Source organism: Phascolarctos cinereus, unplaced genomic scaffold (assembly GCF_003287225.1).
Source record: "Phascolarctos cinereus isolate Bilbo 61053 unplaced genomic scaffold, phaCin_HiC Scaffold_726;HRSCAF=1367, whole genome shotgun sequence".
Classification (NCBI taxonomy): Eukaryota; Metazoa; Chordata; class Mammalia; order Diprotodontia; family Phascolarctidae; genus Phascolarctos; species Phascolarctos cinereus.
The window spans coordinates 37,945,222-37,972,324 of NW_027556098.1; the positions used below are offsets into that span (position 1 = coordinate 37,945,222).

Below are 27,103 nucleotides of genomic sequence, written 5' to 3' on the forward strand. Positions count from 1 at the left end.
GACTTACCACAAAATCATCCATTTAGAGAGCATTTGCTACTAAGTGGTGGAGAAATGGGATAAGAGAGCTTGAACACTTCTTTTGAACTCTCACCTCAAATATTACAGTAACCACTGCATGAATCTTTCCTTTACTTTTGTCACATCCTGTACTGTATCTGGGTGCATGTCCCATCTCTCCTCCTCACTGAGTTCCCAGAGAGTAGGTACTATGTGATATTTATTATTCTCTGACCAGTTCCTGGTGCTTCTCAGGCACAAAGATGTCTATTGAATTTAATAATATCTCATATTAATACTAATGTTGACAATTATATTCTACTTTCAATTATTACTTATCTTCCTTTGGGTGCATCTTATTTCTAGAGATTCAATCAACAGATCTAAACAATTTATAGTCATACTAAAAAGTGCTCTAAAATCATTATTGATTAGAGAAATACAAATTAAAACAGCCTTAAGATATTATTTTATACCTACTAGATTGGCTAAAATGATAGAAGGGGAAAGTGACAAATATTGGAGAAGATGTGGAAAAATTCATTGGTGGAATTATGAAATGATCCAACCATTTTGGAGAGTATTCTGGAATTATGCCCAAGGAGTTATTAAGTCACCCTTTGACCCAGCAATGCCACTACTTGGTCTATTTCCAAAGGTGTGTGTTCTAAAATGTTTCTACAGCTCTCTTTGTGGTGGCAGAGAATGCAGGGATGCCCATCAATTGGACAATTGGACAATGGCCAAACAACTTGTGGTATGTGATTGTGATGGAATGAATTCAGTGATTTTTGAAAAAAACATGGATAGACTTGCATGAAATAATTAAAAGCAAAATGAGCAGAACCCAGAGAATATTGTATACAGTAACAGCAATATTGTTTTAAGAATAACTTTGAGTGAATAAGTTATTTCATCTATTATAAATACTCAAATTAATTATAAAGGACATGTGAAGAAAGATGCTGTCTGCATCTAGAGAAAAAAAGATAAATAGAAATATGTATAGAATAATTTTACATACATACACATATATGTATATACACACATATATGTGCCTATACATACACATATGCACATATACCTATATAAATATACACCTATACATACATATATATACACACATACATGCATACACACACACACATATATGTATATACACACACGTATTTGTTCTAATGGCAGCCATCTGTAGGGGTTGTGGGGAGGGAAGAAAAAAAATTTACATGATAATTTTGTTGTATATTTGAAAAGAATAGTAAGTTGGGTATAGTAGATTTGCAGTTTCCTGTATGATTGTCTTTTTTTATTGTACTACATTATGAAAATGTTTGTTTTATTCTATAAATTAAAAATACTAAAAATGTTAATTAGGCCCCTGCTATGTGCCAGGCCCTGTGCCAGGTGGTAGAAATACAAATACAAGGGTGAAACAACCCCCGTTACAAGGACTTTACCTTCTACTGGACAGATACAGTGTGTTCACAGAGAAGTCAGTATAGGATATATGCAAAATAAATGCACAGTGATCTGGATGCGAGGGGTAGTAATAACTGGACAAATCAGAGATGGTCTAAAAGTTGCCAGAAGGTAGAGACCATGGGTTGTTTGTTTGTTTGCTTGTTTGTTTTTCTGTCAGTGTAATGTATACACTGTAGTAAGCAGGTACTTGAGTAATGAGTCCATTATTTCCGTTATGTGCATATTCCTCTGATCCATTAAATAATAATATTCTAGCCAGACACAGTGGTGTGCATACCTGTAATCCCAGCTACCAGAAGGCTAAGGCTGTTGGATTATTTTGCATTTCAGTAAAGCTAAAATTAATTGGGTGCTTTGCTAAGTCTATCATTAATATGATGTGTCCCCTGGAGCAGAGAGCCATCAAGCTGCCTGAGGAGGAGTGGCCCAGGTTGGAAACAGAGAAGATCAAAGCTTCTGTGTCAGTTAGCAGTATGTGGTCCATGAGTGACTGCCATACTTCCAGCCCAGATAGGTAAAATAGGGAGACCCAGTGTCAAAATTAATAATAATAGTTACAATAACAACAACAATATTCCAAATAATAATTTCACAGTATCCACATAATTCCAGAGCACAAAAATTGTGTCTTGATTATATATTCAAGAAAAAATTAAGCTCTCTGAAGGTAGGGACAGTTTTTGTTTTTGTTTTGTTTTTTGCCTGTCTAACCTGAAAGCCTAACTGTGCTCGGCTCATAGAAGGAACTTAATGAACATTAAATTGAATTGAATATTAAACGTCTAGCCCCTCTGATTCAACTTCTTAAGCTAACATATATTCTTATGAATGCTATAATGTTCTTTCCTTTGTACCACCCTTCATACCATTATATTAAGATTTACATCATTGTCACAATACTAATTACAAACTTAATTTTTTTTTTCTTTTTTAAGTACCTACTCCCTTTCCTCATGCCAATAATTAATTTAAAATTATTTTGGGAGGCACAGTAGAATTAACCAGAAGCAACTTAATGCACATGCATGTACACATGCATATACCACAAGGAGAAAAATTGTTGCATAAGATTATGATCAAAATAATATAGAACTATTCTTAGTAACATGAATTGAGCAACATCTCCTAATATTTCAAATATAGTCTCTTGTTTTTTCCTCTCCCTAGAAACAGAAAGAAAAACCTTAAAAGAAACTGATGGAAATGGACAGTATAGAAATCAGTACTAAAAAACACCAACTGATTAATACAATTTCAAGAACCAAAGTGGCAAGTTTACTGAAATATTAGCAGTAGCTTACATTTCATAGCACTTTATATCTATAAAGTCAATAAACATTTATTAAATGCCAATTATGTGCCAGGTACTGTGCAAAGCTGAAGAACTCTGCATGCATTTTCAAATTTGACCCTTAACACTCCTATTAGGTAGCTTATAGAATTTAGAGCTTTAGCTTATAGATTTAGAGGTGGAAGAAACATTAAAAGATATTAAAGCTGACCCCCTCACTTTACAAAGATGAGAAATTTGCTGCCTATAGAGGTTAAGGTGACTTGCCTGGTGTCACATAGATATTGTCGTAAGTATGATTCAGGATGCAAATGTAATTCCTCTGACTCCAAATGCTGCTCTTTTCCCAGTGTTCTACTCAGTTTTGTTATCCACATATCACAGATGAGGAAACTGAGACTCAAAAAGTAAAAAACTTCTGCATTCATATACTTAGTTTATGCCAGACCTGTTACTAGAATTCCAACTTCCATCTTCTAAAACCAAATCAAACGTACTTTCCCTATCAATACTCGACTTCCTATATATTGACTCATCGTGCTGTCTGGGGATCCAAACTTCATTGAATTACTATGTGCAAGATACTGAAGATTTTTTTGTCCTCGTGATCATTGTCAGTTAAACCATTAAGGAAATAATTAAAGGTACCTCAAAAAAAAAAACTGTGATAGTTCATTACTAACCATTGCTTGGAAAGATATTAAGTAAAAGGGAATAGAATGAAAATTTCCCCCCAAATGAGTCCTATTTAATGACATTTCCCAGAAATTAGTAAGGCAAAAGCATTTTTAGTCATTTCTGTTAGAACTAAAATGTCCTCCATGCTTGCTTAGACTTTGAAAACACAAAACCTTTCCAAAGTTCTCCTGAAGGCACGTTTTAGTCATACACTGATACCCTTGAACACAAATAATGACAAACAATAAGCTAATTCTTTTTTTAAAAAGTTTTTTTAAAAGTAGTTTTTATTACTTTTAAATGAGTCTGCTTGATGCGTGATTTTGGTATCCCTGATTAATAGTCACTGAAAGCTCAGGCTCTGGAGTTGTAATGTTTCTGGAAGCTTCCTTCCAGCAAAGCTCAGCTATTAATTCAATGGCACATGTCAGCTCAGCAAAGCAAGGTCACTCTTCTGCTTCAAGGGGAACCTTTTTAGAAATAATAAAACTGACAGAAAGTCCCTTTTTGCATGCTTTATGTCACCAGAGGTTGAATACTGCAGTTAATATCACAGAGCTTATAAACATTCCCATCTCAGGCAGCACCCAGTGCTACTAGACTTAGGGATTTAACCTTTTTTTTTCTTCCCACTAAGATTAGACATGTTTATGGGGGAAATATACGACTTGTAATCCTAAACAAGGAAAGAATGAGTAAGAATAATAAAAATAAATCTTTTGTTAGGTTATTTGGAGGAGAAATTTAGGACCTACAACTTTTTTATATTATGAATAGTGCAAATTTTCTTTGTACACATTATTTTATTTGGATTCAAATCCATGGATGTTTCAATTTACTGGGACTTGGTCAGAACATTAGAATCTTCTTGCTTCAATGGAACTGTGGATTCCTCACAATCAGATGAGAATAGATTGTACTACATTACTTTTAGAAATAATTGGCAAAATATAAAAATGAAAAATGTTTTATTGGTAAATTCTTTTAATATTTGTTATGTAAATGAAGTTTTTACTACACTGGCATAGTAAAACCCATCTGAGCTTTTTCTTACTGTTTTATTCTTTACAATGTCCTCACATAAACCCTCAAAGGAAGATTAAAATAAACACACTGCTTTCTTCTAGGTTATTTAATTTTCTAGATACCAAGGTAACACTTGGTATATTTATCTGTTATCCTCTCTTTATCTATCACATCTCTCTTGTTCGCATATAGTTGTTTACATTTGGTCTCCTGTCTTAGATTGTGAGCTACTCAAAAGCAGGGACTTTTTATATACACATATATATAGAAAAACACTGTGTATCATTGTGTATATGTATATATATATATGTGTGTGTGTGTGTGTGTGTGTGTGTGTGTGTGTGTGTGTACATTAAATTGGAGTTATCACTAAGGAAGTGTTGAGAAAGCCAATCCAGGTCCATTGAAGCAAGTAATCTTACTCCACGAAACCTGTTGTCATATTTACTACTACAACTAGCCGCAGAAGTTTCACTCCCTCAATCTTATAGGGAAGGTACAGAGATTTGCTACTGGCTTTTTGCTGAAGGTGTAGACATCTCTTGTCATTTGCTTAATTGTTCTAAGAGTTTGAGAATAGTCTTGGGGACTATATCATTCTTAAAATGAAAAGAAGCATAAGGTAAGATAAAAGTATTAACTGCCTCTAATTTCTAGTATTTGGCCAATTTTCAAGGTCTAAATTGGCTATCATATTTAACACCATTGTGTTAACACCACTGTATATGTAAGTGGCTGAATTCACTGTGTGGAAGCCAACAGGTTTTTAAGTAGAGATAGGTATTCTTTGTCATTATGGAGAGCTTTTGATTTTGAATCTAAAATTCAGTGAGGAATTCAAAAAATCTCTTTTTTGGGTCATCAATAACTAAGATAGTTTTGTTCAATTAAATTGTATTCCTGCCCATGAGGCAAACTTGCTCACACTGTCAAGATATATCAAAGTAGGTTTTTTCACAGAATTGGCTACACAGTTGATATTATCAACGTTTTAATAAGACAAACCAAAATTGCAAAGCTGTTTTTTTTAAATTGCAGAACATATAAGTTAAAGTTAAGAGTTAAATCAATATGGATATTTTTAAGTACAATGGGACAGCTAGGTGGTATAGTGAATAGAAGGCTGGGCCAGGAAGATCTGAGTTCATATTTGGCCTCAAACACTTACTAGCTATGTGACTCTTGGCAAGTCACTTAAACTTGTTTACCTCAGTTTCCTCATCTGTAAAATGAGCTGGAGAAGGAAATGGCAAACCATTCCAGTGTCTTTGCCAAGAAAACCCAAAGGGGGTTGTGGAAAGTTGGACATCACTGTAAAACCACTGAAAGCTGAAGCAAATGCTCTAAATTCCCAGTTCCTCAATCTATTTAATTCTGAGGAGCTACCCCTTTACTCCACCTCAATTACACACAGAGATGTTTACTTTCTAGATCTTACCAACTGCTTGCTTCCTTATCCTTATCCTCCTCAATACTACCCCCACCAATGTCCTGCTGTGGCTTCTTCCACCCCTTTCACTGTGCCTTCTTCAATGTCTACTTCATAATGAACAAATTGCCTTTCATCTTCAACATTTTCTTACACCTTCCATCATCTGGTACTCACTGTGACCTAACTACTTTCTGATGATATTTCATCCTTCACCATTTCCTTCTCCAGCTCATTTTCCAGATGAGAAAACTGAGGCAAACAGGGTTAAGTGACTTGCCCAGGGTCACATAGCTAGTAAGTGTCTGAAGCCAGATTTGAACTCAGGAGATGAGTCTTCCTGATTTCAGGCCCATTTTTTTTAAATCTGCTGTTCCACCCAGCTGTCTGGTGCATGTGAGGGAGCATCAGTACCTGTGTCAAAGTCCCCTAGTATAAGGGCAGAAGTTGAGGTGATAAAGATGGTGAATCTTTAAGGTTTACACACCTGTAGCTGGAGGTTCAGAATGACTTGAATTGGGATTTATAAGGGGGTGAGAATATGCTAACCATTAAAGAGTGAATCCAGGCAAACTGTTAGTGTGAGAGGCCTGTTGAGGGAGGCACATGATGAGACCATCTGAGGTCCTCCTTCAGGATCTAACCTTGTGTCAGGTGGCAATATTCCATGAAGAACTCTGAGAAGCTCTGGGGACATATGAAGGCCCCATTTGAAGAGACAGAGACGATGAAACGAATCAACGGGAATGGATGGGGGAGTGACACAGAGCTAAATGCAAAATTGCTACTTCATTCAATTCATCCACAAACAGTTATTAAACACCCACTATGTGCAAGGCACTGTCCTCAGAGTTGGGGATACAAAGACAAAAACGAAACTGACTGGCTTCAGGGCTTACATTTTACCTGGACTGAGGGGGATTGGAAATGCACAGAGATAAGTTAAATGCAAAGGGATTTATAAGGGACAGAGCATTAGCAATCAATCAAGGGAATCAAGAAAGGCTTTAGTTTGTCAACTGAGCTGAGCCTGGGAAGGAGTGAAGCATCCTGAATGGTAGAGATGAGAAGGGAAATCTTTCCAGGAATGGCTGCGGACAGTGTTTTTGAATACAAGAGGAAAGGGAACAGGCACTTATTAAGTGCCTTCCATATTCTAGACACTGTGCTAAGCACTTCACAAATGTTCTGTCCTTTGAACTGCCCAACAACCTGTGTTATTTTATTCCTATTTTACCAGTTGAAAAAAATGAGCCAGAGATTAAATAACTTGCCCACAGTCATATAGTTGGAATGAATTTAAGGCTGGATTTGAACTCAGTTCTTCCTGTCTCCAAGCCCAAAGTTCTATCTACAATGCCACCCAGCCACCCGAGGGAGTGGGGAGCAGGGAGGAAATAGTAAATGCAGTTCAGAGGGAAAACTAGCAATCCAGTTTGGTTGTGGCATAGAGATAATGAAGGAAAATATTATAAATTAGGTTGGAAATGGATTGAACCCATATATTGTAAAGGGCCTTAAATGCAGTCTGAAGAGTCCATATTTTATCCTAGTAGAAACAGGAAATTACTGATGATTTCTGAGAGTAGGAGTGACATGGTGCTTAGATTATTTTAGCAGTGAAACAAGTGTTGCATTAAGTGATAGTATAGGAACTTTCATCACCTCTCTTCCAATTATCAGGTCTTCATGGAGGAGGTGCATTTTTTTTTCAAGAACAATTTGAATAATGGAAGACATAGTACTTTGCAAGATGTAGAAACTGATGGACCTGCCTACACAAATATAACTTCATCTACTATATTGGTCAGCTTAAAAACCTCTTTTATCTTATGAATTAATTCTTTTAAAATTATGTATGTTTTCAATCAGTAAAAATTTACATTCCTTCCCTTCCATCCCAACCTTCCTTTCTTGAATCTTCCAACCTTCCCATATGTAGCCAAATGAGACAAATTTTCACACTAGCCATATCTGAAAAAAATGTATGTCTCATTATGCACTGAATCCTTACCTCTCTATCAGGAATTGTGTAGCATCATTAGTCTTTTGGAATCTTAATTGGTCATTATACTGATTAGAATTCCAATTCTTTCAAAGCTGTCTCATCATATTATTATCATTGTTTAAATTGTTCTCCTGGTTCTATTGACTCCACTCTGTATCAGTTCATAAAAGTCTGCCCAGGTTTCTCTAAAACCATCTCCTTCATCATCTCTTAAAACATAACATTATTCCATCACATTTTTAAAATGTGATTATTTTAGCCTTTCCCAATTTATGGGTACCCCTCAGATTCCCATATCTTGCCATCTGAGAAATATTCATACATATTTTTGTACATCCTTAGAGTAAGAAAAAATTTATTTTGCTTAACACTAATCCCTCCCTTAATCTAACCTCCTTCTCCCTTCACCCTTTTCCTTCCTGTTTCCTTGTTGTGTGAAATGTATTTCTGTATCCAACTCTATGTCTTCTTCCCTTTAATCAGTTTAGAAGAGAGAAGTGTTCAAGTGTCAGCTGCTTCTTCCACCCTTCCTCCTTATTTGTTTAAATGTCTACTTGCATGCCCTCATTATGTGATAATTTCCCTTAATTTTTCTTTCTTTCCCCCACCCCAATGTATTCCTGTCCCCCTCTTTCAATTCTTCACCTAAAACCATCAATGTAAATCAAAACTACTACCAGATTTTGTCTAATTAGATTCCTTCTGTGTCCCCTTATGATGATACAGTTCAGGGGTGGCACAGATGTCATTTCTGAATGCAAGCAGTTTATTATTGTTTAGTCCCTTATAATTTTTCATTCATGTTTACTTTTTTATATTTCCTTTACTCTTTTGAGTTAAGAGAACTTCAAAGTTTCTATGAAGCTCTGTTCTTTCATCTTGAATATTTGTTCTATATTCTATTTCATTGAAGGTCCATTTTTCCCTACATAGAATTATATTAGATTTTTCTAGGTAGGTTACCTCTGGCTGTAAGACTTTTGCCTTCTGGAATATCATATTCCAGACTTTTCAGGGTACATGGGGTGCTCAGGGAGGACCAGTAGCTCTGGTATGAGGACTTGCCACCCCTTTTCAGGGCTGCTCATCCACCTTTCATCCAGCTCTCACATATGGCTCCGAGAAGCTGTAGCATTCTGTAGCAGCTACACCCTAGTAAAACTGTCTTGGCAGACAGCTAAAACAGGTTCAAGGCAACTGACAGGCCTCAAACCCATCAGCGAATTAGGGAGATGTCCACCCAAGAATATGAAGACTTCCCCCAGTGGACTGGGCAGATGAGAACAATTTGTTCCAATGACTATGAAGGTGGCTGAAGCAGGAATGCTTAGAGCTTGGTTAGACATTGAAAACATCAAGGTCATCCATTTCATCTCAGGCCATCACCAATCATCTTGACTTTTGTCCTGCCACTGGACTTTGATGACTCTAGAAGAAAAAGTGAGGCTGACAACTTTACAGAACTCTGCCTCACTTAAATCCAATTCATGCACAAGTCCAGATGTTACCCACCACATCATGAAGTCACTGGTCCTCTTTGAAAATGAAGGACAAGAGGCAGCTAGGTGGTGTAGTGGATAGAACTCTGGCTTTGGAGTCAGGAGGACCTGAGTTCAAATCCGACCTCTTGATACTTGACACATACTAGCTGTGTGACTCTGGGCAAGTCACTTAACCCCGATTGCCTCACTGAGAAGCAAAAAACAAACACACAAGCAAAAAGAAAATGAAGGACGAACAAAAATAATTCCAAAATTTCCACTCCTTTGTAGTAGTAGCTGCTAAATCATAGGTGAGCATGACTGTGCCTTGTTGGTACTTGAATTGTCTCTGGCAGCCTGAAAGATTTGTTTTTCTTTGGCCTGGAAGCTCAGGCTTTGGACTATAATGTTTTTTGTATGTTTCTAAGGTTTTCCTGGTTTGGGTCTGGAATCTACAATTGCCTTAGATGCACAGCCTCTCGTTGATGACTAGAGAGCTCCGCAGGCTAAGCACTCCTGCCAGACCTCTATCTCTAGACTTCTCTGTTTGTCTCCCTGCGCTGACATAGGCTGGAAAAAATGACTTGCTATGATTTTTTTCTTTGATTTTCCCATCAGAATTCAGTCTGGTACATTAAAGGAGAAGGCTTTTTTTTTTTTTGTGGGGAGGGGGAGGATGCAGAGCTCACCATACTGCTTTCTGCTACCCTATCATCTGATCGCTATCTCCTCTAATTAATTCTTAATAGTGAATGTTGTTGTTCTATATAATGAGACAAAATAGAAATGTATTTTTTCTTAAGGCCAGTCTAAACAAGTTCTTAATACTCTGAAAAGAATAGCAATAAACTTACTTGATAACTGTGATTTGGGAAATTTTTATATGTAGAGAAGGGGCTTGATTCCATTGTTAAAAAAAATTAGCAGGTATAATGAAATCACTTAACCCCAAGGTAAGGCAAGAAAAAAGATTTTTAAAAGATAAATGTGTGTCATTTAATTGATTTTAACAGGTCTAGTATATTGGTAGACTGGGTAGAGACGATATTGTTTATGTAGGATATGTTCCTGCATAAGAAGATTATATTGTCCAAATTACAACAGAAGAGATGTACTTCTGCCATTACTATCAGCCATTTTAACTTCCAAACTTTTCAGAATTGCCTCGATATTGTATCAGAGCCTCAATGTGACCAGTCTTTTCTGCCCATAATTGGCATAGACTACCTGCAAAAGACTATTCAATTGCAGATTCATATTCTGGAAAATATCAAGACTAAAGCTTTGTGTGGAGGAAGTTTCAGAATAATTTAATTGATGGATTGATTAGTGAAAAGTATCACTCTTAAAGCTTAAAGTGTTTCCCCCCCTTAACTGGTGTGTATAAACCCAAAGTTATCTTGTCTCTTCTTCTACCCAGGATAATGATGGAATTGTAATCAAAATTCAGGAATCTTTAGTGTCACAACAGAAACAGTGGCTTTTGTCATTGTTGTAGTTTTAGTGGACATTAAGTGTCTAAAATGCTCCATGTACCTTAATTCCTGGTAATCAAAATCATAAGAAATATAGAAAAGAGAAAGCCTCTATTCATTTCATATCATAGTTAAAATACTTCCTCTGGCCAGCCAGCTATTTTAGTATGAAAATCCTCTAAGATGATGGTTACTATGAATTTATTATCATATGAGTTCATATGAAGGAACGTATCTGTCACTCAGGGGGCAGCTAGGTGATAGAGTAGATAAAGTGCTGGGCCTGGTGTCAGAAAGACTTGAGTTCAAGTCCAGTCTCATACAATTACCAGCTATGTAACCCTGGGCAATTCACTTAATCCTGTTTGCCCTAGTTTCCTCATCCATCAAATGAATTGGAGAAGGAAATGGCAAAACACTCCAGTATTTTTGCCAAGGAAACCCTAAATGGAGTCATGAACAGTTGGACACAATTGAAACAACTGAATAACAATAATAAATTTGCCATTTGGAAAGAAAAAGCCTGGAAAATCAACAGAAGTTTAATATGAAGTTTCATATGAAGGGCTAAATGATCTAGAAATAATAATTTAGAATATATTTATACGTGTCTATACTTATAATACATACTTTTCTTTTAAAAATGGTTTATTGATTTCTTTTTTCCTCCTACAGCAAAATAAAACTGATGATCAAAGTGACTTGATCACTTTCTCCACCTGTGGTCTATCACCTCTCTGCACAAAGGAGGAAAGTAACACAAATATTTCCTTGCTTCCAGCAAATCAAATAAAACCAGAGGACTCCAACACCTTCATCATTGCAGTTTCTTTTTGTTAAGTGACTGGACTGCAGTAATCACAGAACTGGAACTAGAACCTTGATCTCTTGATTTCTAATCCTGCTCCTACTACACCTCAGTCCTTTTGTACAACATGTTCAAATGGGTTTTGTAGAAGAAAGCATTGTTCTTAAATGGAACATAACTCAAAAGTGCTAGATTTTGGAATCTTTAAAGAAATGAATTCATGCTAGAGTTTGCCACTTTCAGACAAATCTGTATAGTTTTCTTGGTTAAATTATAAAAACTATAGCCCAACATGATTTTCTTTTTGCTTTAGTTCTCAGAACTGTAAGAGCCAAATTCATGGCCCAATTATAGTAATCAGCTCATCTCAGTAGCGTGATAATATCTATCCTCTCTATTCCATTGAAAGAGTCTCTGTCATGTTTTATAAATCATTTTCTTGTTGTGTAATATATTGAATTTGTAAAGTGCCTTACTTTGGAAGTGAGTAGGTAGAGATAGGAAGGAAGGGAAAGAGAGAAGGAAGAAGGAAAAGAAGGAACAAGGTAGGGAAAAAGAATATTTTGGGACAGTAGTTACTATCAAGCATTAATAAAGTAATAATGATGATAATAATAATAATAGTCCTCCTAATTCTACAGTTTAAAATACACCAGACTAAGTCCATAGAAAAATAAAGACTGAACAAAGTGCACCTCAGAGACGACTACCTCTTCCTGGTGAGTTGTGAGTTAAATTATCTGTTGATAATTTTATTACAAAAAGAAATGCAAATAAATTTTTTAATGCTACAACTATGTGTCATCCTGGGCTATGCGCATAAATTTGCACAATGGGTAGTGCAGTGAAAACAGCTCATCACCAACTCATCACCTCTCATCATTGCTGAGATCAAATGCAAATGCAAACCAATGACACTTCAGTCATCTCTAGTGAAAATCAGACACTAATGGTGCTACATTTATTATTTATATTCAGTTCAAATTAAAAGAAAGGTAAAAATTAGCTATTTCTAAAGCTGCTGTAGAATCATTTTCAAATAACAACACTTGCTGAAGTTCTAGTTAGCCAGAGGAAAAACTCAATTAAACTTTATTAGCATAGAGCATTCCTTACAATAGAGCATAGACCAGCTGTATTCTAATTACATTTTCTGTTTTAAAATTTTCTACCATACTTCTTTTTTTCTGGAAGCTATCCATTTTCATATAACTGTGAATTATTGTATAGTTTTAGTTTATATTTAGAGTTAATATTAAAATACAAAATTACACCAGAAATTATTTCAAGTTAGTTAAAAGCTATCACAAATTTGTTACAAAAGCCATGAAGAAAAACGCTACATAAGTGCATATTCTGACCGAAACTAATCTAAGGTTATGAAACAGTGGCTAAAACACTTAACTTACATGCAGAAGTTCTGGTTTCTAGTCTTGCTCTGCCACCCAGTCCTACTGTGCAACTCCTGGTAAATCACTTAATTTCACAGAGATCTCATTTTCCTCATTTGTAAAGAAATGGTCCATGCTAGTTGATTTTTAAGGTCATTCTGACCATTCAATGATTTCAACATTTAATAAGCCAAATTTTTATTGTGCAAGATGCTGGAGTAGATACAAAAATGTTTATATGACTCAAAGTAAGGACTTTTTTATCAATTAGAGGTACTTAGTAATGAGAAGTTGCTATAAAAATAATGAAATCTGTGTCCCTGGATATATTTTGAGGCTGAATGCTGAATTGTCAAAGGATTATAGAAATAATTCTCATATTAGTAAGCTTATGGGAGTTTTATGATGTTTCGCAAATCTGTGTCTGTAGTTCTACTGCAAAAAAAAAAAAATATCCTTACTGTCCCAACAATTTACCGAGGGGGTAATAAGGAATATATAATTACAATGATGCTAAATGCTATAAAAGAGAATTAGATACTTCTCTCACATTTCTCTCATTTAAACCCATTCATTTGTTAAGGATCAGATTGGTTATTATGATCTCAGAACAAAAGAGCTATCTGTGAATTTCCTCATAAATATCTCAATATACAAATACGTATTCACATACAAATACATATGTAATTCAAAATTACAGATGAAACCAAGTATAAAAGTTAATCAAATAGTACTGAAAATTAGCAATAATAGAGTAGAACTGAAGGAATACAATGGAGTGTGTTACAACAGCTACTAGGTAAAGCTATTATTTCACAGTTTTTCTGAAGATTAGAGGTCCTAGCAGCATAACTAACAATAGTCCATTTTTTTAATCCAGTAATATTGGGTAGCATTCCAACAAGCCTGTGAAGTAGATAGTATAAGTATCTTTGTTCTCATTTTATACTCTAATATAATAATAATAGTATAGTCAAATATATGTACATATACATACATGCACATACACACAAATATGTGTGTGTGTGTGTGTGTGTGTGTGTGTATTCCTGTATATTTGATCATGGAGGTGGCTTTTACTAAATGGGAGTTAGGGGCTGATATGACTAGACCTATGCTTTAGGACAATTGTTTGACAGCTGAGTAGAGTTTTGAGTTCAGTTTTGGACATATTTAATTTAACAATTTTATAGGACATTCAGTTTGAGATGCCTAACAGACATTTAAAAATGCAAGATAGGATGTCAGTAGAGAGATTTGGGCAGGATAAGTAGATTTGATAAGAGATGGTGATTGAAGCTATGGAAGCTGATGAGATCACCAAGCAAAGTAGTATAGTGGGAGAAGAGAAGAATTGAGGACAGAGCCCTATTGGACACCTGTGTTTAGCAGGTATGAGCTGGATGAATGTATAGCAAATGAGATTCAGGAGTTGGGAGAAGATCTGACAGATAGAAGAACAGGGAGAGGTCACAAAAACCTAAAGAGAAGAGAGTATCAAGGAGAAGAGATTGATAAACAATGTCAAAAGCTGCAGAGATGTCAAGAAGGATGAGGACTGAGAAAAAGCCATTAAATTTAGTGGGTAAGAGATCATTGGTAACTTTGGAGAGATAAATTGCTGTTGAATGATGAGGTCAAAAACTATATAACAGAATTAAGAGAAGAGTGAGAGCAAAGGAAGTGGAGGCATTAATTGTAGAAGTCCTTCTCAAGGAGTTTAGTGACAAAAGAGAGAGAGATAGGATGCTAGCCAGGTGGGATGTACAGATCAAGGGAGGATCTTTTGAGAATGGGAAGATATGGGTATGTTTGTAGGCAGCAGGGAAGCAGACAATAGGCAAGGAGATATTGAAGATAAGTGACATAGTGGGTATGATAGAGGGGACGCACTGATGAAGAAGGTAGGATGGACTGGGATCACATGCATATAGAGGGGGGAAGGGGAGTGAAATAAATATTTATATATTCCCCAATATGGGCCAGACATTTTACTAGGCTTTTTTATAAATATTACCTAATTTGATCCATGCAATAACCCTGAGAGGTAGATGCTATTATTATTCCCAATTTATGGTTAAAGAAACTAAGGCAAATAGGAGTTAAGTGTCTTCCCCGGGGTCACAAAGCTGATGAGTGTCTGAGGCCAGATTTGAACTTAGGTCTTGTTGACTCCAGTCTCAGAGCTCTATCCATTGAACCACCAGTTGCTTCAGCTAGAGAGGGATTTGCTTTGACAAAAAGAAGGGCCATGTCTTCTTGTAACACAGGGGTGAAGGAAGAGATACTGGGGGAAGGCATTGGAGTGATGTGAGATGAGGAAGAAGGGAGAAATAGAAGCTCTTGGCAAATGTGAACAATTTTTTTTTCAGTAAAACATGAGGCAAGGCTCTCAGCTGAGAGGGTGGGAGCAGGGGGAGTTGTGAGAAGCGCTGCTGTGGTGAATCGAACAGTGGGTCACGTAGGGAAGTATAAAAGTTTTGCCTTGTCATAGTGAGGACCCAACTGATATGTAGCATAAATCTGTAGTAGATTCAAGTCAATACAGTTTCATGGTTTTCTCATGCTTCATTTAGCAGCATATAAGTAGAAGCAAGGTAGTAGATGGTGCTAGTAGTGCTGAAGAAACTGAAGCTAAATGTTCTCATAGAATGTATTTAATAATTTTTAAAAATGAATTTAATTTATCTGACACAACTAGTAACTGTCAGAGTTGGGGCTCAGAAACCTCTGTCATGACTGTAAGTCCAGTAGTCTTTCCACCGTATCCACGCTTCATCACCTCTTTTAACTTTTATAATGTCTTTGTGCCTGAAATGATTTCTGAGTCATGATTTATGGAAATTTTTGAGATACTGAGATTCTAACCATACATGCCTTAATTTCTTACTAATTATCTTTAGAACACATAGTTGATCCCTCTCTGAAAGTAGCCTTAGTCCCTTCATTTTTTCCTAAACTGAAAAAATTTGTATATACTTCATCTCTTTTATAAGCTTACAAGCATCTTGAGGGCAGGAATTTTGTATTTTTCACCTTTTACTCTCCTTCCCCCCCGGCCCCATCCTCACACACACATGCACATATACATTGGCTAGTGCAAGTGTTTGTATATAAAAGATGCTTAATAAATATTGTTTGAATGTCAAATGAATGGACTTGTGACATTCAGAAGACGAAGATCTAACAACCTCCCTCCAAAAAATAATTATCTGGAAAAGAGATAGAAAAGAAGAAAATATGAAAAATAAAATAAAAGCAGTTATAGGTAGGGCTATTGCATGCTACATATAAAATTAGGGATTGCCACACTTGGCCCATATTTAACTAATTAATAAATCACTTTGAGCCTTAGCATCTCCAAACAATGTTTCCTTAGTTGCTATAATTATGGAATTTCTCACATCACACAACTTTTTGGAACTTGTCTGAAGATTCCAAGATAATATACTTTTCTTAATAATTTTCTTTCCAAACTGATGGTATAGTTTTCATCCTACTTAACATTAAATACACGAGGCAAGCCAAATTAGAAATAGATATGAAACAGCATAAATAAAAATGAATATTATCTAGATTGCCACTAGCAGTTCACTGGAGTCAGCTATGTGGTTTAGTGGATATGTTGTGTGAGAGTATAATGAGACAATACTTGTAAAGTGCTTTGGAAACTTTAAAGTAGTAGCTATTCTTATTATTATCCCATGTCCTTTTAAAAGCAAACTAAAGAAGTCAATATTGATTAAGAAAAGGTAATGCTTTTATTTTTCCCTTTAACCATTCTTTAGATATTTTAAATTTAAACAATTTCAACAAAAGGATATAATTATATTAATCTTTCAGCTGGATATAATTGAAATTGTATGAGGCTGCAAGTCAGACCTCAATCTCACTCAGAATCAAGCTTGTATCATTTTGGGCAAGTCACTTAACCTCTGTGTTTCAATTTCTTTATTGTTTTTCAAAAGAGAATAATTCATGCCAGCCCTACTTCACAAAAATGTTATGAAGATAAATTAAGATAATCTCTATGGAGATAGTGACTTTACAATGGTTATAATATGCAGAGTGTTTTTTTTTTCTTAGAGAGACCATTCATCCTGTCTTAGGACAAGTGGAATCAGAGTTCTGAGAGGCAATTGATATTCATAGGGATGGCATGGAACCAGGGAAGAGATTTCATGATAAATGGGGACAATAATCATAGGGAAGTCAAAGGATAATAATGATCTGTAAAATCAGGGACCCAGGAAAATTCTTATAATGGTGCAATATTTCGATCTTTTCTATCCTTTCTAAAAGTGAGGTAAAACAGAAAAAGGGATCAGGAAGCAAGATATACATTCCAATAACAGAAACTCTTTAGAAGAGGCAATCCAATATAGATACCTTGGAAGGTTTAGTTCCATGAGGAATACAGAAAGTTAGGAAGGAACAAATAAATAAAAAGGCCACAAATTTTAAAAAAAATTGAAGTCTAGAATAAACAAGGAGGGGAAAAAAATGAAGAGAATAGGGAGAAAATCTTTTTCAGAAAAAAAGAAAAAGCAGTTTAAAAATAACTAAGAGAACAAGTGTTGAACCAGAGGAGAGGATGAGGGATTTTAGTTGAATACTTAACTGAGAGAAAAAAAAGTGGGAAAGAATTAGATAAAAGGAAGAAAGCAAAAGGAACTAATGTGTTAAATGTACCTCTAAAACTAGGGGAAAGGGTAAGAAACAGGGAGAGAAACTTAAAGGTGAGGGGAAGAGAGTTATTTAGAATAAGGCTGCCTTTAAATTAGATTAAGATTAAATAACTAAAATGATAAAGTACTATCATTACTGATAAAGAGGGGAAAATCTTAATTAAAAAGATATTAGAAACAAATCAAGGGAAATATAAACCTAACTCTCATAACTTTAACTATAAATGGATTAAGCAATCCAATAAAATAAATGACAGGTTGGATAAGAAAACAAAAACCAACAATCTGTTGCTTACCAGAAACACACCTAGAGAAATAAAAGTGAGGCTGGAATAAAATTCACTATGCTTCAGATAAGTCCAGAAAAGTAGGAGTTTCGATCATGTAAATCAAAAACAAATATTCAAAACATAAAAAGAAAAAAATAGGGAAACTGCATTATTCTGAAAGGAACTATAGATTATAAACAAACATCAATACTGAACTTATATGCTCCAAATACTTTAACATCTAAATTCATAAAGCAAAAATCAATTCAATTACAAGAAGATATAGACAATGATACAATAGTGGCAGGAGACTTCAGTATGTTTCTCTGTTTTGTACAATTCTAACCGATAATTGAAAAGGGCAGTGTCCAATTGAATAAGTTGCTAGAGAAACTCAAGAACTCATACTGTCTTCTAAACAGGGTTGCTAATAAATATGTTTTTTATCAGAACCACATAGGCGATTTTCATATAATCATATATTTGGGCACAGAAATATTGCAAGCAAATGTTAAAAGGTAGGAAAAAACACATCTTTATTAGACCTTCCCGCAATAAAAATAATAATCAGTTTAGTGAAAACAACCAAAACAATACAACACCAAATGGACACTTAATGACATCATGAATAATTAAACAGTCAAAAACCAAATAGAAACAAGAATATTTTGAAGAAAATACAATAATAAAACAATACATCAAATTTCTTATGTAGCGAAAGCAGCCTCCAGGGGCAAAATTACATCTATACAAATATATATTAACAAAATAGAAAAAGAGGAAATTAATGAACTGAAAACACACTTTTTAAAAATTAGAAAGTCAACAAATAAATCCAAAACAGTTGAAAAGGGTGATACTAAAAATTAGAGAAGAAATAGATAAACTAGAAACAAAATGCTATAGAAATTATAAATAAAAATAAAAGCTGGTTCTTTGAAAAAACTAATAAAATTGATAAGCCTTTAGCCAAAATGTTAAAGAGGGAAGAAAACCAAATCAACAAAATAACAAAGGCAAAAAAAAAATGCACCAAGGTAAAAATTATAACCAAATCAGAAGAAATAAAAAGAATTATCAGAACCTATTATGCACAGTTATATGGACCCCAAACTGAGAACACACAAAAAGGACAAGAAGACTTTTAAAAATTCAAGTGACCCAAATTAACAGAAAACTATCTGTAAAGAAATACTTAGGGAAAAACTCCTGTCCCTGATGGACAGATTCCATCAAACTTTTAAAGGAAAATTATTATTAATTCTATAAAATTATTCTCAAAAGATGAGAAAGAAAGCATACTACCAGATTCTTTTTTATGAGACAAATGTAATCCTATTTTACAAACCAAGGAAAGATAAAACACAGGAAAACTACAGATCAATATTATCAACGTTTGTCAATTAAAAACTTTTTTAAAAAGTCAAATAGACAATATTAATTCATCCAGGAAATCATTCAACATTACAAAGCTGAATTTATACCAAGGATGCAAGGATAACATTAGGTATACACCAACATAATTATTAAATTTTATTAAAAACAAAAACATAGCTCAATAGAAGAAAATGTCTTTTGAGAAAGTACAACATTTATTTATGCTAAAAACTCCACAAAGTATAAGCAGAGAGGAGCATTTTTTAATTTAATAAAAACATTCTAACACCAAAAGCAAGCATCACATGGGATATGCTATGTATTTTTCCAATGGATATAGAAGTAAAGCAAGGATGGCCACTTTCCCCAAAAAGATGAGACAAAAAAATAATCCACCAATATAGGAAAAGAGGAGATAAAACTATCATTATTTGCTGATGATATGAGAATTTGCTTAGAAAATTCTAGAGATTAAGCAAAGCTATTAATTGAAATAATACCTTTGGTGGCATCGAAAATTACAAAATAAACACCTCCAAATAGACAGCATTTCTGTGTAATGATAACAAAATCCAAGATGGCATACAAGAAAGAAACACCTGTTCTTTATAACAACAAAATGTATAAAGTATCTGGGATCAATCTACCAAGGAACACAAAATATATGTAGCATTTCCAATACAAAGAGCTCCTTAAAGAATTAAACAACTTAAATAGCTGGAGGAATATTCAGTGCTATAGCTGAACCATGTAAATATAGTTAAAGTGGCAATACTACCAAAGTTAATTTGTAGTCTAATGCTATATCTATCAAACTATCAAATGTATGCTAGAGAACTTGATACAATAATAACATTCAACTGGAAAAATGAAAAATATAATGAAAAGAGGTAGAGACATAAGGGAAATGGCATTCCCAGACCAAAATGATCTGGTAGAGCCTAGAACAGATTAGCAATGGAGAATCATAAAGGAAACCTAATAATCCATTGTTGAATAAAGTAGAAAGCATGAACTACCTAGGAAGAAATTCCCTACATGACAAATCTGCCTTAAGAATAGTAAAACAGTTTGGCAGAAAACAGACTTAGACCAATACATTATGCCATATTCCACAATCTATTCTAAATGCATCTTAATATTAAAGATTACAATAAAAATATATCAGAAGAGATACAGATCCAACAATTTCCTCAGTTGTGGAAAAGAAATAGATTCTTTTTTTTGGGGGGTGGTCTTTTTTTAAATTCAATTTTACTTCATTTTCAGTTCCAAATTTTTTCCCTCCTCTTCCCCATCAGTTGAGAACACAAGAATAACAAAATCCACTGCAAATTTGCATAGTCATGTAAAACAAATTCTTGTATCTCCAGAAAGAAAGACAGGAAAAAGAAGAGAAGAAAATATGCTTAAATTTATACCCTGAGTTTACCTACTCTCTATCTGGAGGTGGACAGCATGTTTTATCATGAGTTCTTTGGAATTGTGGTTGGTCACTGTGTTGATTAGAGTTGTTAAGTCTTTCAAGTTGATTATCTTCACAGTATTTCTATAATTGTGTAAATTGTTCTGGTTCTTCTTGCTTTGCTTTGCATCAGTTCTTACAAGTCTTCCCAGGCTTTTTCTGAAAACTTCCATTTTATCATTTCTTATAGAACAATAATATTCATCCATTCATCTACCATAACTTGTTCAGTCATTCTTAAATTGATGATTATCCATTTAATTTCCAATTCTTTGCCACTACAGAAAACCTGCTATAAATATTTTTGCACATATGGGTTCTTTTCCTATTCATTTGATCTTTTGGGAGTATAGATCTGGTTGCAGTATTGCTGGGTCAAAGGGCATGTACAATTTAATAGCTTTGGGGTTCCAAACTGTTTTTCAGAATAGTTTAACTAGTTCAGAGCCCCATCAATATTACATTAGTGCCCCTATCCTCCCATAGCCCCTCCAACATTTGTCCTTTTCCTTTCTTTTTTTGACATCTGATGGGGATGAGTTGATACCTCAGATTTGTTTTAATTTACATCTCTCTAATTATTAGTAATCTTGAGTATTTTTGTATGACTATAGTTTTGATGTGTTCCTCTTACAACTATCTATTCATATCATTTAACCATTTATTAGTTGTGGAATGGTCCTTTTTTTGCAAATTTGACTCACTCATCTATATATCACATTTATATATAACTTTTATCAGAGAAATTTGCTGCAAAGATTTTTTCTCAAATATTTTGCTTTTCTTCTAATTTTAGCTGCATTGGTTTTGTTTGTGCAAAAACTTTAATTCTATATAATCAAAATGAACCATTTTAACTAGGAGATAGATTCTTAACCAAACAAAGGATAGAGACAATTATGGAATGTGTAATAGATGGCTCTAATCACATGAAACCCCCTAGACTGATTTGTCTAGGTACAAGACTTGGAATATTCCTTGGCCCTTATTGCTACTATTATGTTCTCTCTCTCTTACCAGCACTCATGTCCTCCACTTTGAGATTTACCCAACCCACATGTACTACAAAATCAAAATTCTAGTAGCTGATGCCTAACAAACTCTAAGATTTTTACCTTCTTTCCTCAGTGAGTTCACTGCTTGTCTCACAGTCTCTTCAAATCCTGTCCTCAAAACAGAAGTCTTCAACATACATTATTGATACTCAAACATCTTGTTCTCCTAGTTTCTTAATTCACTTATGTTACATGACCTTCTCCATCCCACCTCAGCCATACATAAATACACTGTGTTTACCATTACTCAGAAAATCATCACTGTAGTTCATCAATTCAGAAATCTCTCATCCTATTAAAATCTATCATCATTTTACCTCTCCCTCTGCTTTGAAATCCCAATTCTTTTTCTTCATCCAATGTCACTTCTAATCCCTAGACCTCTCAGTTCCTTCCCAGTCCATCACCCATGTGCTCTCCTCCCTTCTTCATTTGGACTCTTTCATGAACTAATTCAACTCTATACGGAATCTCTTTCCCCTTTATCATATTTCCTATCTTATCCTACCAACCCTCAGACTTTGATCACTTCCACCACCTTCTGCCTTCATTACTATACATATATTGCTGAATGAAAATCAAGAAAAATTACAAAAGCATGTCAACTTGGTCAACTACAAATTTATATTGCATAATCTCAATTGGACTCTCATTGTTAACTTATTGTGCAGTTATGCGGAGCAGTGAATAGAGTGCTAGGTCTGAAGTCAAGAAAACTCACCTTCCTGAGTTCAAATCTGGCCTCAGACACTTACTAGCTATGTAACCCTGGGCAAGTGACTTAACCCTGTTTTCCCTAATTTCCACATCTGCAAAATGAGCTAGAGAAGAAAATGGCAAACCACTCTAGCGTCTTTGCCAAGAAAACCTTATATGTGGCCATGATGAGTCAGATATAACTGAAGTGACTGAACAGATTAACTCACTATCCCACCATAGCAGCTCTTCCAAACCAGTTCATCCCTCCTTCAACTTCTCATGCCTCTCCTCCCTCACCTTCTCAGTTGAGAAATTTGCTTCATGTTTTCCCCAAAGCAAAAATGAGATCATTTCCTGAAACCTCCCTCTTTTCCCTTATTCTTTATCTCACATTACCAGATGCCTTTTGCAACTATTTCCTTCTTCACCTCTGTCTCATATAATGAAATTGTCCTTCTTCTTGATAAGACAAATCCCTCCTTCTGCACAAGTGATCTTATTCTATCCAGTCTTCTTCAGGAGATTCCCCCTTTATAATCCTTACCCTTTCACTTAATTTTAATTCCTCCCTATCTACTGGCTACTTCCTGACTACCTACAAACATTCCCCTCTTTCTCCAACCTCAAAAAATAAATCTGTTTTGCTCTACTATCCACACTAGTTATCACCCTTTATCTCTCCTTCCATTTGTGGCTAAATTTCTCTACATATCATCTGCAATAGGTGCCTCCACTTCATTTCCTCTAACTCTAATCTTATCTCTCTACCATTTGGCTTCTTATCTCATTATTCCACTGAAAATGCTCTCTCCAAAGTCACTAATGTAGCTTTTGTCAATTACCCTCTTTTCCTAGATATTTTCTTCTCCCTAGGTTTTTGTGACACTATTCTCTCCCGGTTCTCTTCCTACTTATCTTACTGCTCTCGCTCTCTCTCTCTCTCTCTCTCTCTCTCTCTCTCTCTCTCTCTCTCTCTCTCTCTCTCTCTCTCTCTCTATATATATATGTATATATGTATATTTATGTATATATATATATTTATATATGCATATATATGTGTGTATATATGTATATGTATATACATATAAACACATGCATATATATGTGTGTATATCTGTGTGTGCTCAAAGATAGGAAGTTATACTTTTCTGAACAATTGTAATATATGAAACTATATGAAAGAATACTCCAAATTACTACTGATAAGGGGAAAGGTAAACTAAAATAACCCTGTGGTTTTGCCTAAAAAATTGCCAAAGATAACAAAAGATGGGAACAGTCAATGTTGGAGGGGATAAGATAGATATGCTAGTGCATCGTTGGTGGAGTTATGATTTAGCACAGCTATTTTTTTAAAAGCATATGCAGGAAAATATTTACAGTAGTAGCACTTTTTGTGATAGTAAAGAATTGGAAACAAAGTAGATTTCTAATGACTGGAGAATGGTTAAACAACTTATAGTACATAAATATAATGAAACACCATTGTGCTGTTAAAATTAGGAATATGATAAATACAGAGAAAAATAGAAAAGATAGAAATGAATTGAAACAGTGACATAAATAAAGACAAGAGAAAAATACATATAATATCTATAACAAGGTAAATGGAAAGAACAACAGTATTCTCCTCATCATGTGATATGAAAAGGAAACACCAATAAAAACTTATTTTAAAAAAAAATTATTTAAGAAGCAAACCAAAAATGAAACTCAAAGAACACCAGTAGAAAATAAATATACCCTTAAATATAACTTTTAAAGAGTGAATGTGTTAGAGAGCATAAAAGCAAAATATCTGTACATGTGTTTGTGTAGATATACATATATATATATATATACATATATATATATACATATATATATATACATATATATATATATATATATATATATATATATATAATAAAAGTATTATCTATATATGGATAGGAAGCCCAGAACTATCTTCTGTAAAGGAAATTTTCAGAAACTCCAAATGCAAAATTCTGTAAGTTTCCATGTGGATTTTTACCTAAGGTAAATGTTTTTGTATATGTGTATCTATCTATCTATCTATCTATCTATCTATCTATCTATCTATCTATCTATCTATCTATAATATATAGTGTGTGTGTGTATAATATATATGTGTGTGTGTATATAATATATAATATATATATATATATATTCAAAGATTGTCATATTCCTTTATATGGAAGGAAGAATCTTCATGAGAAAAATACTTCTCATAATTAAAATAGTCCAAGTCACCAAGTAACAACAGCATCACTTTACAATTAGCTCAAATTTCTGTACACTAAAATCAGACATCACGTAACAACATATCAAGTAGATATGTAACCTAAAATAAGATGATGAAATGATAAAATTTTGACTTTAACTGGAACAAATGAATTTTTTGTTATATTCTTTTCTGTACTGCATACATATTTCATACCACAAGCCTTTTATTATTTCCTGGTAGAGTCACAAGAAAGGAAATATCTTGCTCACACTAAACATTTGAAGAAAAAAATAACGATCTTGCTATCAATCCATCCACAATGTTAGTTACACCAACGTTAGCATACCTGCTTTTGTTTTACAGGATTTTCATATTTGGAAGAAAAATTACTGCTAGAAAATACTTATTCAAGTGCCTTCAAAGAACTTCAACTATAAACTACAGCTATTGATTTGTCAACTATTAGATAGCATGTAGTACTGTCTGTTAGATCCTCAAACAAGTCTTACAAATTTTCTTACAGAAGGGCTGTTAAGCCATTATAAATACGTTTTAATATGATTTATTTGAAGGAGATCTGATCTCAGCATCATTCTATTTACAAGTCATTCAATACAAGTAGCAAATAAAAATTTAAGTAATGGTAGAAATCCTTATTTTTACTTCAGAATACTATAAAACGCTTACTTCATGCCAATATTTACAAACATAATCACAATTTCCTATGTAGAATTATAATTCTCAAGTTATGCTTAAAATCACTTATTAACAAAACAAAAAAAGATAATAATATCTCTGCTTGAAAGGACTGATATAGAACATTTTGTCATGCCAAGAGCAATGAAAACACAGCAGTTTTCTGTATTAATAATGTCAGTTTGTTCAATGAATTATACAAAATACTTGCTCTACACTCTAATCCCTATAATAACTATATTTTTCTTGGAAATGGTGAAAAATAATTTATGTAAAATGTTTCTGTTTCTTTATCATTATTAAGTTATGAAGAAGTATGATGTTTAGAGGTGAGAAGAATTTTCTGTTCTTACAAACAAGCATTATCAAACACATTGTCATGAAAAATATGAATAGTAGTTTCCTAATATTAACATCTTGAACAGAGAACACCAAATCAGTTCCTTTGAGGCTGAAGATCTGGACTTAAGCATTGCTTATAGCTTCTTTTGGCAAAATCATCGTAAGGAAAAAAATGGATGGAGAGGAAGCAGCAGTTGCTAGATGTTATTTGTCTTCATACCTTGCAATTCCATTTTTCCATATTTGCCGTTAAACATTCAACCCTATGCCTCACTTGTTTTTGTTATTAGCAGATAAAAAGAAAGCTTTAAAAGAAATATACCAGTGGCTTATCTTTTCAGTAGCTTTCTCTCTTTTTAATTATGTATTATTAACTTACCTTTGGCTTTTGTTGTTTCTCCTTTTCTGAAACATTTGAAGGTTTTCTCTTCAACATTTTAAAGTCAGACTTATTCCAAATTGTGTGAGTTTTAAGATATTAGAGACACAAGTGTCCCCATGCAACAGTACAGCATGGATAGTGCTAGCATGAGCAAAGTTTCAAGCCCAGTTAGATGCTACTTCCTCTTTTGAGTTCAGGATGTGACTTCATCACCTATCTTGTTTAAGATGTTTTTTTTTTCTTACGGTAACTCTTTGGTAACATTATCTTCCTATCCCTAAAGTTATCTAACTAATCTTGATACATGGTATATCTCCATTTGAATGAGAAGAAATAGTGAAATCTTTAAAACAAGATCAACTCTCATTCATATTAAATTTAAAAATAAACATTCTGGAAACTTTTGGGGGTTAATGGGAGAGGTTCTGCCACAAAGAAAATAAACAACTACAGATATTTGGGGAATTGCTGTTGTGAAACCAATCTAAAAAGAAAGTAATTATCATATTTAATTATAAATTTTAAAGTACTCCAGTTACATTTTACAAAAATCCTATTGCACATGAAAAATAAAAGAGATGATTTATTTTAATTTGAATCAGCTGAAAAGAATTGTGTCCTCATGAAAACCAAGCTAAAATGTAAACTAAGTCCACAGAAATAAATTATTTTAATTATTATAACCATTTCATCAAGAAAGTAAAACCTTCATCAACTGGAACAAAAATAAGTGAGACCATTATTTAACCATAGTGATAGTTTATTTTCAAGCATCAAATATTTCATTACATTTTATATTTTCTATGTAATAGGATGGAAAAGTGAACTGATGCA

At 34.0% G+C, this 27,103-nt stretch overlaps 1 protein-coding gene across 1 annotated transcript in view; it reads right to left on the reverse strand.

Annotated features, from left to right (window-relative positions):
* Positions 1 to 26,439, reverse strand: part of SAMSN1 (SAM domain, SH3 domain and nuclear localization signals 1) — a 63,610-nt gene extending 37,171 nt beyond the window's left edge. Inside the window, exon 1 of the mRNA XM_078146467.1 lies at positions 26,267 to 26,439. Within this exon, the coding sequence (XP_078002593.1) occupies positions 26,267 to 26,323 (57 nt within the window). The 5' untranslated portion in view covers positions 26,324 to 26,439. The remainder of the gene's footprint in view (positions 1 to 26,266) is intronic.
* Positions 26,440 to 27,103: the final 664 nt, after the last annotated feature.